This window comes from Fundulus heteroclitus, chromosome 1 (assembly GCF_011125445.2).
Source record: "Fundulus heteroclitus isolate FHET01 chromosome 1, MU-UCD_Fhet_4.1, whole genome shotgun sequence".
NCBI lineage: Eukaryota > Metazoa > Chordata > Actinopteri > Cyprinodontiformes > Fundulidae > Fundulus > Fundulus heteroclitus.
In genome coordinates, this window is record NC_046361.1 from 26156522 (window position 1) to 26170998 (window position 14477).

At 43.3% G+C, this 14477-nt stretch overlaps 1 protein-coding gene across 2 annotated transcripts in view; it reads left to right on the plus strand.

The window, feature by feature from the left end:
* Positions 1 to 14131, plus strand: part of plxnd1 (plexin D1) — a 116545-nt gene extending 102414 nt beyond the window's left edge. For both annotated transcript variants that reach the window (XM_012863914.3, XM_012863931.3), the window contains exons 30-36: positions 317 to 351; positions 2412 to 2516; positions 3722 to 3885; positions 3990 to 4137; positions 9916 to 10056; positions 10181 to 10255; positions 13002 to 14131. In XM_012863914.3, coding sequence (XP_012719368.2) covers positions 317 to 351; positions 2412 to 2516; positions 3722 to 3885; positions 3990 to 4137; positions 9916 to 10056; positions 10181 to 10255; positions 13002 to 13118 — 785 coding nt within the window. In that variant the 3' untranslated portion in view covers positions 13119 to 14131. The remainder of the gene's footprint in view (positions 1 to 316; positions 352 to 2411; positions 2517 to 3721; positions 3886 to 3989; positions 4138 to 9915; positions 10057 to 10180; positions 10256 to 13001) is intronic.
* The last annotated feature ends 346 nt before the right edge of the window (positions 14132 to 14477 follow it).

The following is a 14477-nucleotide window of genomic DNA, read 5'->3' on the forward strand; positions in this document are numbered from 1 at the left end:
ATTACAGCGGCTCCACAACCCGTCTCAGACTCCGTGCGTCCGTCTCCCATAATCTCTCTCTTTTTGCTCGTAATCTTTCTCTTTCACTCTCTCAGACAGCTGCCCTCCCCTTCAGGCACGCAGTCCACCCTAATCACTTTCTGCTTTTGCACTCTATCTCCTTTTTGCTCTCCTGTCAGTCTCCCTTCCCTTCCTTTTTTTTTGTCTTACTTGCATCTCTCACTTATCTCTGCAGCTCAATCTTCTCACATTTGCTCATGTCTGCAACCACACTAAATGCTAATTGTTTAATACTGTTATGTTTTCTTTTCTTTAGTCAAAGATCTGGATACAGAGAAATATGTGCACTTGGTGAGTATGTCTACATGAGTAATTTGGCTAAATTCGAAGAGTTTTTCCTGTGGGCTGCCCAGCGGCTTGCCTGATGAAGGAGAGAATATGGGCGGGGTGGGAGGAATGGCGGTGAGAGGGAAAGCTGCTGAGAGGACATGACAGCGCTAATGCCGCTTAAGCTCTTTCATAAACGTCAGCTAAGATATGGGCCCTTTTGACTTTAATATAATGAGTTTCTTGGAATACAATTTGCCGGGTGAACGGTTAGTTTTACAGGAAAGTTCTGGAGCAGACTAGTCGGAACCCGAAGGGATAGTTTAAGATTGTTTTAAGCGACGTTCTGTTAAAAGGTTACAAGCAATTTCCATCCATGCAGGAGGCAACTCTGTTGGCTCTGTCATTTGGTGTAAATCCAGATTAGTTGGACCAAGGAGGCTGAAGCTAACAGCTGGTTTGAGAAGCGCTAAGACCAAGGCTGCCTTCTTAGAACTTAAAACAGCTCTCATCTCAAAATCGGCACGATAAGGATGCTTTATGAACCTTTAAACCCTCATCATGTTTGCATTTAGGTTGTTACCACAAACACATGAAATGATACGCCACCATTAATCCTCCGGTCTAAAACAGAAAGCGCTGAGAGCAGAACAACTCTGTGAGCACTTCTCGAGTTAAAAATACTCCCAAATGGTCCAGAGATATGTAGGCTAAAATCGGGGTGTAGTTGGTGTAAAAGGAAAGTTTCTTCACCATCTAAATTAGACTTTTAGAAGTGTGTGAAAAATATAAACATAGATCTTGTTTCAGACAAGCTTGTGGGGGTAAAAAAAGCAGCAAACAGGGGCAGAGCTCCAGCGTCGGACCTCTCAGTTATTAGCAGAGCATCTTTACTAGAGGAGCTATATACACACGCCGCGGTTCCAGGGCAAAAGTAATATACCAGACTCTTCCTGTGCACCAGTCATTTTTTGTTGTTGTTATAAACATAAAAACTTTTTTATAATCTCAAATCAGACTCCCTTCCTAATCCTACTCAGAGATTTTCTGTCAGCGCTGCATCAGCTTGGTTAGGCAGGTGCTGCACCTGCAGGACCTTCTGCTCTGAAATCACAGTCCTGGTTGCTGTCATTCACCAATAATCATGTAAACATGTTGTCATATTGACAACTGCTCTCTCAATGTTTAGCTGCAGAATCAACAAGAATACAGAGATTCTCAATTTAAGAGAGATTAAATAAATTAATTAATACTGAATCACCTGAAGCTGTCTTTAGGTTTATTTTTCTGATATTTTTGCAAGGTTTTGAGTTTTTTTTTTACTCTTACCTAAGCTTAAAGCACTTAAGATGGGACTTTTTCCTTGGTCTAAACCCAGTTTGAAAGTATAAGTGTAAATGTAGCCTCGGTGTTGAAATAGCTAGAAATAGTCTGGTGCTCAGTGGGATTTAATGCATTTGAAACGGCAAACCCGCTCTGCATCATTTTCATCCAAACATATTGTAGATAAAATTATCTAAATCTGCAGTTTTGAATTGGTGTAACATCCACTCATGTCTGAATGAAGTCTATGTGTAGCCCCAGTGTTGATAAAGGTTCATTAAATAGAGTTTTCATAAATTGCTATGACCTTTTTTGAAAATGATTTTGCTTTAAGACGGCAGGAGACCACTTTATTTTGTGCTCCTCTCAAACTAGCTGTTAGCTTCACCCTTTAGGACCATCTAATGTGGATCTATACTAAATGACGACAACAAGAGAGTTATTGACTAAAATATAAACTGAGTGTAACCTTTTGACAGGACCTTACTCCAAAAAGGCTGAAATATCCATTTAAATAAGCAGACATGATCCAGTTTTTAGAAAAACAAATAAATGTCCCTGAGAATTTCCCAGCCTTGTTGCACTTCCCTAATACTGTTTATCATCCAAAGCCCCAAAAATAGCCTGACTTGGTATCTGGATCATGTGTCTAAAGCATGAACCAGAAAGAAAATCCCCCTTTGACAGCTCACACAGATAAAACCCAGCCACGCATTCACTCAGCCGCTGTCTGTGGTAACGTTCGACCGCTGGGTTTCCAGGTCCTACCTCACGATGAGCTAATAGAGACCAAGAAGTCGCACAGGCACAGCCATCGCAAGAAGGTGCTGCCGGAGATCTACCTGACGCGCCTCCTGTCTACAAAGGTAACCAGAAACAACACGGCCCCGTTGTTGGCAACACATTTTGTCACATTTAATGTTTTTCTGTCAAAGGAGTGAAAAGCATTTGTATTCAACACACCCCATGCCACAATTACAGCTGCCAGTCTTTTTGCCTATGGCCCACCAGCTTTGCCCACCCACTGCAAAAACAGATCTAAACATAAGTAAAATGTTCCTAAAATTAGTGTATTTATCCTTGATTTGAGCAGGTAAATAAGATTATCTGCCAATGGAATGAGTATTTTGACCCCTAAAATAAGATAATTAGACATACTGCACTTGAAATAAGATGATTGAGATGAATTGTTACTATTTTAAGTGCAAAATTCTAATTCCATTGGCAAATCATCTTATTTACCTGCTCAAATCAAGGACAAATACACAGAAATTAAGAACATTTTACTTATTTCTAGTTCCGTTTTTGCAGTGCCTAAAAGGCGGACATTTTCACAAAGGATGCTCTTTTGAGCATTTATGAACACCAAGATTAAAATAACTGGGTCTTTCAATGACAAAAGTTTTCTTTGGTCTGAAACATAAACCGTAGTTATGGCTTCATTCTCAGGATTGTTGTTTGGCTAGAAGGAGACCCTCGGCCCTAGTTGCAGGCCATTTGGAGCCTCCGGCAGATTTTAGGGAATTTTATGTGACCCCTAAAAATGTGTATTTTCAGTGTCTTGTGATGCCCTCGTTTTTGGGCCTTTTACTTATGTTGGACGGTCATGTCTTGCAGGTTTTGTAGTTGTGTCAGACTCTTTCCATTGTTCGTTCTATGAGATGTTCAAAGTGTTTTGCTGCTTTAGACTTTCACCACACTTTCTCCCTGTTTGTTCATTAATGCTCTCCAACAAAACTCTGAGGGCTTCACCGGATTCATGCTGGAATCAAACTGTAAACACATAAACCCTTAGTAACGATCAGGTGATTTCTGATGGCATCTGGTGGATTTGGTTTATGTTTATCAGACTAAAAGTGGCTTTGGGGTTTTATTTGTAAAAAAAAAAATGTTGAAAACCATGCATCCTTTTTTTTCTGCTTCTTAGTTGTGCGCTGCTTTATGTGTGAAATACAGTAAAATGTGTAGTTTTCAAACCCTCAAAGGTTCAAGGGGTATGAATACTTTACATCTATCACTCTGACATTTCCCACACCTCGTCCAAATATGCGAATGCCCTTTTCCTCCGTAGGGGACGCTTCAGAAGTTCTTAGATGACCTCTTCCTGGCCATCCTCAGCATCCCTCCAGACCGCCCGCCTCTGGCCATCAAATACTTTTTCGACTTCCTTGAGGAGCAGGCAGACAAGCGGGGCATCACGGACCCAGACACCCTGCACATCTGGAAAACTAATAGGTAGCCTACTAAACGCCATGATTTAAGACTCCTTTGGTCTGCTTCTGTGTGTGGGTGGAAGTCTTTTAAAAAAAAAAAACCCGCTTCCTCCTCTGTCTGTGCAGCTTGCCTCTACGGTTCTGGGTGAACATCCTGAAGAACCCCCAGTTCGTGTTTGACATCGACAAGACGGATCACATGGACGCCTGCCTGTCCGTCATCGCCCAGGCTTTCATTGACGCCTGCTCCATCTCTGATCTGCAGCTGGGGAAGGTGAGTCCCTCGTTTACAGTGGCTGCTATTATGCAGCTGCTGTGGAAAAGCAACATGCTCAGACATGCATCTTCTCAGCTAGCAAATTAGTAGCTGCAGGCAGATTGAAAGATAAAGTGATTTCCTCCTCTTTGTTTAACCTAAGACACCATAGTTTAGAGTCTTAAGCCTGTTTAGCCTTGTTTGTTCTATAAATACGTTTGGGCCTTCGTATTTGGACATTTTCACTGTAAATAGTATATCACATACAAATTATTGACACTATTTTTGAGATTTCGAGATTATCTGCTCTTTGAAGAAGCGTTTCACAGGATTTGGCAGCAGCATAAGGTCAAACCCATTCAGGAACAAGTTCGCTGAATGTAAACAAGATTAGATAGCCGACCTAAATGCTACCGCCCAACAATGGCTGCGTCCCAATCAGAACACCAGTGATAAGAGAGTAATTTCCGCCAATGGCTCAGAAGGAGCGGTCCTCCCTCTTATTCCCTCTAAAATCAGGGGATGAGTAATTTGGTAGATTAGTGACAAGAAATGAGCAATTTGTTCATGTGTACTTTTATATGAAACAGTTTTGATGAGCGTGAAGCGAAGACGCACCGTTTACATCAAACAGCTGTTCATTAGGTGAATCATATTGCTAGAAACAATTGCTTTTGTTCTAAGTCGGATACAGAAAAGCAAAATTGCTGATGCGCCGTTGACTGTGACCTTATGAGGAACCGGGTCAGTTCTCCTTCTCCACATTTAAAACCTTCAATTATATTTTTCTCTACCCAGCAATCATTATATCTACTGGATCCATTTAGGCTCCTAACAGCCAGCGCCACACACATTCTCACCCCCCCCCCCCCACTGAGCACGCCTCCTAAGCCTTCAGACTTTCAGCTGCTTCTACCTCTCCTCCTGCTATTCAGCCGACTCGCTTGATCCAAGGTCATAAGCACCAGGGATCTCTTTTGGTGCCGCGCGGGAGTCCGTGTGTGGGTGCGCCGGCATTCGTTCATCCATCTTTCTATCTGCCTGTCTGCGTGTGCACGTTTGCATGTCAGCGTCCTCACTGCTAACAAATCTGTCTCATCCTTCAGACACCATGACCCTCAGCACGCTCTGCTTCCTGCCTCCTTCTGACTGGCTTCCTCCCTGGAGGGAGCCGACGACTCCTCATATAATGCTCTTTTCTCCGAGAAACGGGCTGATTTATGTGCCTGATCTCGGCGCCAAAAAGCCCCTTTGCTCCAATAGCCGCTATGCTCGAGTGTGCAAATGGGATAATGCATGTCCGTGTTTGCGAGGCAAACATTAAACCTTCAGCGGCGAGGCAGAGCGCGTCTACGGCTGCCTCATTATCTGGTCAAATCTGGCTCTGTGAGCGGCGAAGCCACCGGGTTCAAGGATGCCGTCACATGTCGTCCGGCAGGGTGAAGGAGAAAGGGGGCTGACGCGTCTCTGCGCTTTGAGAGCGTCTGCACGCGGCGACGGCTACAGGACGAGACGGCGGCACCGGCAGCGAGTAGTAAGCCGCGCGTTGCATTTGGTTTCCAGAGAAACCGAGTTATCTGGCGCGACGCGGAGCGCGGAGGACCGCAGGGTCACGGGAGGCCTGGCAGACAGATGGATGAGCAGCAGGAAGTGACCTTGTGGACAGGAAGAAAGAGGGGTTCCCGTCAGAAGGAGCAAATTTGGCTGCGGCCGCTCGGCTCCTCGGCACGTTTAACTCGCACAATAAGTGACACAAATGACTCCTGACATGTGGAAATGTTAAGGTGCGCTGTAAGCACCTTCAGCCCCGCTGAAAGCAGTGGCTGCCAGTCTCTGTGTTTCCCTGTCCTACTTTCTCTGTCCCTTTCGCTCCCCCCACAGTGCACTGCTCTCGCAGCAGTAGTCGCCACTAAAAACCCGAATATGCCCACAGCCTTTTAGGGCTGCTACTTCTCTTCCCGCTCGAATAAGCAGCAGTGTGGGCAGATCTGTTTAGACTGGAATGTTCTCTGGCTCTGACTGTGATTCCTGTTGTTGTGAGCAAAGGGAAACGTTTCAAGCCCCCATTGTCTTGATTTCTACTGGTTTAGATAGGATAATCAAAAATATAACATAGTTTAGATGATCAGATACTGGGAACAGGGAACGGAGAAAAGTAACAGTAGAGTTTTGGATGTAGCAAAATGGAGTCAGCGTATTTACAGAGCGAGTTCCATACATCGATCATTAAATGTGCTTTAAGTATAGATAGTATAATCCGTAAGTATAATCCGATGTAACACGCACACATTATACAAATAAGATGAAAGTGCCCCACACCATGATTTTTAAGTTTCTGATATGATCCTGATATTTTAAATTAAATACCTGATAGCAATGTTTTCCACATTTAGTTTTGAGTTTTTTTTCCCCCATGGTGCTTTCTTAATTTATAATACTGATCATCACAAAATAAGCCTCAGGAAGATCCTATATTAACATTTAGCTACAGAGCTGATAACTCTATGCAGACTACTGTTCTATTAAATGACAATGTCTAGTCATGCCTGGGGTTTCTTGACAGTCTCACAAGGTTTAGCTAACACGGGATAAATAAGATCTGTCAAGGTAACAGTCTTTGTTTTGTCCTCATTAAACTTCAGGCAGTTCCCGGACAACTAATGTTACACATCAGTGAAGCAGTGAGTCAGGTTATTTAAACATTATTATACAGAAATGTATAGCTGTGCACCATTAGCATAGCGATGGTGAGAGATCTGCCTTAAAGCAGAGCCATCTGGGAGGATGTGTGAGTTCAATTCAATTCAATTTTATTTATATAGCGCCAAATCATGAACCATGTCATCTCAAGGCACTTTACAAGTCAAGTTCAATCATATTATACAGATTGGGTCAGATTATACAGATTGGTCAAAAATTTCCTATATAAGGAAACCAGTTGATTGCTTCAAAGTCCCGACAAGCAGCATTTACTCTTGGAGAAGCGTAGAGCTACAGGGAGAGTCGTCTGCATTGTCAATGGCTTTGCTGCAATCCCTCATACTGAGCAAGCATGAAGCGACAGTGGGAAGAAAAACTTTCCAGTAACAGGAAGGAAAAACCTCCAGCAGAACCAGGCTCAGTGTGAACGGTCATCTGCCTGGACCGACTGGGGTTACAGAAGACAGAGCAGAGACACAACAAGAGAAACAAACAAGCACAGAAACACACATTGATCCAGTAATCTGTTCTACATTAGATGGTAGTAGCGGGTGAGCCGTCTTCTCTGGATGATGTCACAGTTAACAGAACGCCAGACCAGAGTTAAGACAAAGAGGACCGAGAACGATCTATGTTGATTGGTTGATTTTCTTATTTAGATCTCCGGTCCTCGACCAGAAAAATGTGGTTTGCCCCCTCTGGGTCAGGGCCCTGTTTCTACCTCGAGCGCAAGAGTTTAAGTACTTTGGTGTTTTGTTCATGGACGGACGGACTGAGGCTGCATCTGCAGTAATGTGGCCACTTGAGGTGGATGATCAGGATGCCCTTAAAGGCGCCTCCCCTTTGGGGGTTTTTCCACTGGGATGAGACTTCGGGGGAGACCCAGAACTCGCTGGAGGGACTATTTATCCCATCTGGCCTGGGAACACCTTGAGATCCTCCATAGAGACCTGGAGGATGTCACTGGGGATGTCTGGGTTTCTCTCCTGGACCTGTTGCCACCTCGGCTGGATCTTGGATAAGCGGAAGACAACAGATGGATTGATTTATTTGTCTGTCTAGGGCTGTTTCTAAACTGTGGGTAAAATCTGATTGGTAAATATCACTTTTCTGAAGATTAATACATATTTAATTGATGACACACAGGCTTTTCAACCTCAATCTGTGGGATATGTTAACATCAGATATCTTCTTACTCGGTGCCAAGCTGCTACATCTGCGTGGGGATATGGGTAGTTCATAGTATCCAGCTGCGTGAGCAACTGAGAACAGTTTGTAGTGATTAGACTCATCAATGTGAAGTATCGTTTCAAGTATGACGATATGCTAACCTCTGGTGTTGAGATAAGGATAATGGTCAAACAATGTGCCAACTGCATATTTCTGTTCAACTTGAGCTTGATTGCGTGGAGGTGGCTTGTGCTGCCGACAGAGATGCTGGACTGCAGAGATATTTGAAGCACAGCAAGCAGAAATGATTGTCTGGAGGAGGGGGAGAATCCAGCTAGCTGGATATATTCAGTGATTGCAAATGGCTGGCAGAAAATATGGAACAGCTGGAAATAAAAGACCTCAATTAAGCTGGTATAAAGGTTAACGTAATAAAAAAAGATCCTCCTGTTAGAAATGATGTTTAATGTTTTATCACAACTGAATGAAGACAGAAGCAGCATTTTAATGATTTATGTAGTCAAATTATGTCTCAGTTTGATTTCTTTTTTTCTTTATTGAGCATCCATCCAATCTTGAAAGGGCATCGGGCCTTTGAAGCTGATTAGAGGTTTTGAAGATAAAACCTTCGGACGACTAATTAGAGGGAAAACCCCTGACCTCTACAGCGGACGGATCCGATTACTTTGTCATAGTGTGGTCAGCATTTTTCCTGCATGGTTTGGGTTTACGTTCACTTAGTCCAAAGGGTCATTGTCAAACATCACGCAGTATATAAGCTTGTCCTGTTTTTTTCCCGCGTGATCAGAAATTGGGCGATGATGTCTGGGGTGCTGCCCAAAGATGACAGAATAGGTTAAAAACTGTTGCATTTAATACAAAGTCTTTGTAAAAAGGAAGTACACCTTTTAATTTTGTCTAAATGTGGGGTTTCCTGTATTAAGAAATGATGAAAAGGTCTGGGCTTGCTCTGGTCCTAAGTCCTGCTGCCATGTTCTTTTCTGTCCCTAGCAACACTGCAACATAAGCCATACCTTTTTAATTTCTAATTTTGTGTTATAACCCTGCCTCAGGACTGTACAGCCGGAAAGGAAGCTCTTGGGCTTTTTATCGCAATTTCTTTGTTCATTACTCTGCCGCAAAGATGTGCAAACACGTTCAGCGTTATTTACGTCTCGCTCTGAAATTACGGACCGGTATTAGTTTGGGAATTTCTTTCTAACCCTTAACGATCGCGTCTCGAGAGTCGCTGCTGATGTTTTCCCTCCTTGTCATCGTGGCAACACACAGTTGTATGCAGCACACCACCAAAGCAACATGACTCCTGCTTTATTAGAGCTGATTAATTAAATTAAGTTGATTGTCAACATCTGGCTGCTACTTTCCGTACTCCTATTGAACCAGGAGGGGTGTTACTTCGTTTTTCATTCACCACTTTTCCAATTTAGCTAAATCTTTGCTTAAGAAATATTGCCGCTTTGGAGTCTTTTGCATGTTTTGTACATTTGATTTCAGATATGAATAATTTTAGAGGCGTGTGACGACCAGATGAATTTTATTATCTGCAGACGTTGAAATCTCTGACAAAAGGGTGTATTCCTTTTTTCTTTTTTTTTTTTAAACCACGCCCGTATGTTTCATGCAATCTAAGAAACTGCCCCAAAATTTTCTCTCTTCTTTTGACTCATTTCAGTTCTAAGTGTGAACTTTACCGTTTAATTAAAAGAGCCGTATTTGTTCTGAGGATAAAATTAAAGTAGCATAAATCTTCAGTGCAAGTAGGTCAAAGCACTGCAGGTGCAGCAGGGCCCTTTCTTTAGCTCTGGCACGCACAGAGCCACTGTGGCTGCAAAACCAAACTTTTACACGGGTTTCCTGAAGAGAATATCTCTTATTTTTTATTTCATTTTTTTTTCTTCCTTGCAGGACTCGCCGACTAACAAGCTGCTGTATGCCAAGGAAATCCCCGAGTACAAGAAGAGAGTGCAGTGCTACTACAAGCAGATACAAGACATGCCCCCTCTCAGCGAGCAGGAGATGAACGCTCACCTCGCTGAGGAGTCAAGAGTGAGTCAAATATTCAAAGGACTCCTGTTTGTTTCTCCGTCTGGCTCTTCAAAAGCCTCTTGTGACACACGAGTCTCGGTTTGGAATTTGATCTAATCTCGATATTTTGATGTCTGCCTTGCAGAAGTACAGAAACGACTTTAACACCAACCTGGCTTTGTCGGAAATCTACAAATACGCCAAGAGATACAGAAACCAGGTGAGAGATTTGCGCATCGAATCTCGTGTTTCCGTGATCCAAGACGTGGATAAGATGTGCTCGGATGTTCAGACTGGCCCTCATGCGCAGCGCCTCGGCAGAGCTCACTTGTTGTATTAGGTTTCACTGATAGCTATCAGAGCATGAAGCATCAGCGCTGGAGATCTCAGCTGAGATGGGAGATGTAACCGACTGTGGATGGGGTTGCAACCAGTCACTTAAAAACAAGCACGTATGAAAGCTGTTTTTTTTTTTCTTTTTTGCTAAAAGGGGAAACAATTGGATTTGGGCTCTCCAACGAGCAGCACCAGCGACGGTTTAGTGTGCTCACTCGTCTCTTCCCAGCCCACAGATATCGTTCACTTTAAGCAAACAGCGTGTTGTTTACCTTATCGTGAGCCAACACCCCCCCATCTGCTTAATGGCGCTGTTAAGTTGCCGCTTCATATCTCTCGTCTTGCTTTGAACTAGCCCTCTTCAGCCTCCCGCTGTCCTCCCCCATGCTTCTGCACCTTATTCTGCAGAGAGAGGCTTAGTCAGTGGTGACTGTGCCTTCATGGAGCGCCCTCACAATAATGCTGCTTAGCTGCTTCCCTCTGTCATGCTACTGTACTGACATGGGCCAGGGCTTAGACTCTGATTCACACAGCTCTGTGAATGGCCCCTGATTGCCTATTCTCTTGCCCCGGCTCAGTTTGCTCTGCCTGGTAGCACGCCGCTGCTAAGAGCCCATAAATCCCACTGACACGGTGACAACTGTTGGGCATGAAAACCAGAGCAGATGTGGGTTTTTATAAATATGTGAAGAGCGAGTGCTTTTGTGGTTATAAGGCGTGCGTGCATGAAGGCAGGGAGAAGAGGCTGAGGCACTCCACTCGTTCCTTCTCCTGCTTTGCCGCTGCAAAAGTATTTATACCCCCGGGAAGCTTTACACACGTTTTGTGACGTTACAGCCAAATAACCCTTAAGCGCTTCATGCGATGGACTGAAGGTAGTGCATTACTGGGAAGCGGAGATAAAAGGATTCATGATTTTTTTTTCTGCTTAAAAAAAACATTTAATAAGAATGCTTTGTGTTTTTATACCCTGAATAAAATCTAAGAAAACTAATTGGTAATTAGAATCCACCTGTATGTTATATAATTTTCAGTATCAGTCAATGACAAAATGCAAGCGACTGTCCACTGTGGCTACGACGCTCATCCAGGAGGAGTGAATGCTGCAAGACAATGACTTGATGCAATCTCCTGGGTTTCCTTCGACTCATTAGATTCGATAGAAATTCAATTTTTTATTTATATAGTGCCAAGGCACTTTACAAAATCAAATTCAATCAAATTTCCTACTGAAGGAAACCTAACAGATTGCATCAAGTCTTGACAAGCAGCATTCAGTTCTCCTGAAAGAGTGTAGAGTGGACAGTGGTCTGCATGTTGATGGTTTTGCAGCAATCCGTCATACTGAGCATGCATGAAGTGACAGTGGAGATAAAAACTCGCCTTTAACAGGAAGGAAAAACCTCCATCAGAACCAGTGTGAACGGTCCTCTGCCTCGACCGACTGGGGGTTAGAGAAGACAGAGCAGAGACACAAAAATCATAGAGGCACACATTGATCCAGGAGTACTTTCTATGTTAGAAGATGGTCTGCCCCCCTGGAAGTTATCACAGCTAACAGAACGACAGAATTAAATAGATTTGTGAAGTGACGTGTTAATTGGTACTGTAGAAATAAAGTGAATTGAATCGTATGAATCCAGCTGTTCTGCGAAGTCCTCTGAAGTTTGGTACAGAACATTAGAGAACAAACAGCATCATGGAGAACAAGGAACATAGCTGAATGACTAGGAATAACATTGTGAAGAAATTTAGAGTGGGGTTTGGTAAGAAAACAATATTTCAAGCTTTGAACATCTCACAGAGCACTGTTGCATCCATCTTCTGGAAATAGAAAGATTAAGATGCAACAACAAAAAAATCTACCAAGACATGGTCATCCAAGATTCACAACTCAGGTGGGAGAATACGTTGACACTATTGGCTGTGCACTCCACAAACCTGACATTTAAATTCAGCTTCTTTGGCCTTTGTGCAAAACACTATTTTTGGAAAAAAAAGCTGAAACATGATGTTGCCCTAAAAAATATAGTTAGTACTTTTCAAGTAGTATTTTTCTTTAGCAGGGTCAGATGATGGGAAGGTGTATGGAGTTAAATAGAGGACAACTCTGGAAGAAAACTGGTTAGAGGCTGCAGAAGAAATGAGACCTGAGCGGAGGTTTACCTTCCTGCAGGACTGCAGCTCTAAACACAGCCAGCGCTACCACTGACTGGTTTACATCACAGCGTTTTCATGTGTTAGAATGTCCTAGTCAAAGTCCTGGTCTAAATCTGACCGAGTCTTCGCAAATATTGCACAGAAATACTTTAGATCTAATCTGTAGATGTGCAAAGCTGTTGGAAATCTTTAAAACCCGTGTTTGCTTTTTTATCCACTGCACACTACTTTTGTTGGTCTTTCACATAAAATCCAAATCAGACATATTTAAGTTTTTTTTTTTTTGGCTGTAACGTGACAAAATGTGAAAAGGCGCCGAATACTTTTTTGCAAGGTGGTGGCGGGTCTCTTCCCTGTCTTTGTGTTTACGTGGACAGATTGATGCATGAAGGCTTGGCAGCTTCTGAAAGTCACCGTTGTGTCTTTTTTTTTTTTTTTTTTTCCTCGCTCCCTTATCTCCCGTCGATCAGGTGCTGAACGCTCTGGAGGCCAACCCCACCGCACGTCGCACTCAGCTGCACCACAAGTTCGAGCAGGTCATCGCTCTCGTGGAGGACAACATCTATGAGTGCTGCAGTGAAGCTTAAAGCTGCCAGTCTCCTCTGCTCCCCACGTCTCCTCTGCTGCCAGCTGCCTTGCTCCCACCCACACCGTTCCCCGGGAACGCCACCGAGGAGGAACGGCTCGTGTGTGTGTGTCTTCCCCACTGACTTGTTGCGGGAGAGAAAAACGGATTTTAATGCTGCCTCGCAAGCGTCGTGCGCTCACGACGTGTTTTCCCAATCTTCCCCCGCGACACGAGACGGATTTCCAGCCCAGCTCTGATTTCCCTCAGAAGGATTTTGCAGGAGTTCGACGCGTTCCCTGGATTTCTGCACATCAGCCCTGGTGGCCACCTTTAACGCACTGAGCCCTTTTTTAAAAAAAAAAAGGGAATGAGCCTATGATGCACTGTACTGTAAAATAATGTCTATAGCAATATTTATAGATGTGTTATAATGCTTTCAAGGGGCCTGACAAGACAGATTAGTAGGGCCATGATGGACTCCTCCCATCTCCTAAAGCCTGCAACGATCTCAGGTCTGGCTGTAGGTGGGCGACGGACTCCCATTGGTGCTTCGAACATTACGTCCCAATGTGCTCCTGCCGGATGATGACGGGTTGACGAGGAGCGCAGGGAGGGCCATTAAAGACTGCAAACAATTAAATCAAATGTTTTAATGTAGTTCACTGGGAAGAGCTGCATCAGTATAATCAGTGTGCTTGTGAGTGGATGTTGGATTCTGATCAATCTAAAGAGGGAAATTTACATTTAAAAGAAGAAGAAAATGTGTGAGCTCAATATAATCGGAGGAGAGGCTGTAATCGTGATGCCAAATGATTTGTTTGTGAAATAAATTACAGGAAAGTAAGTATTTTAAAGCGTCTAATAATGCTATTTATTATAGCAGCTGTTGAAGAGCTGCGCTCTTGAATGCATTACAGGATTTTAACAGCATTTGACAGCCATTACAATCTGGCCTTCTACTCAGCCGCCCACAAAAAAAAGCATCTGGAAGTTCTCAGAAAACATTGTAAACGCTGTCATGATTTAAAAAAATAATAATAGAGCAGGAAAAGGTTGTGCAGCTTTGTTTTTATTGCAACACACAAATCCTAGCCTTTACACACCAAAACAGAATAGTAGGTCTCTTTATTACACGCGCCAACGTTCTGGCAACCATTCAGACGCATAAACGTCTGCCAAACACACACACACACACACACACACACACACACACACACACACACAGACCAGAGGAGAGGATAATCTGATGCACTAAAAACATTAAACAAATCGATTTCTAATTAAATCTAAGAACTTCATAACTGGTTATTTAGAGTTTCCACGCACACATGAGCATGAATTCAATGCTATTTTGGTGCTTTTAATGATGCATTTAATG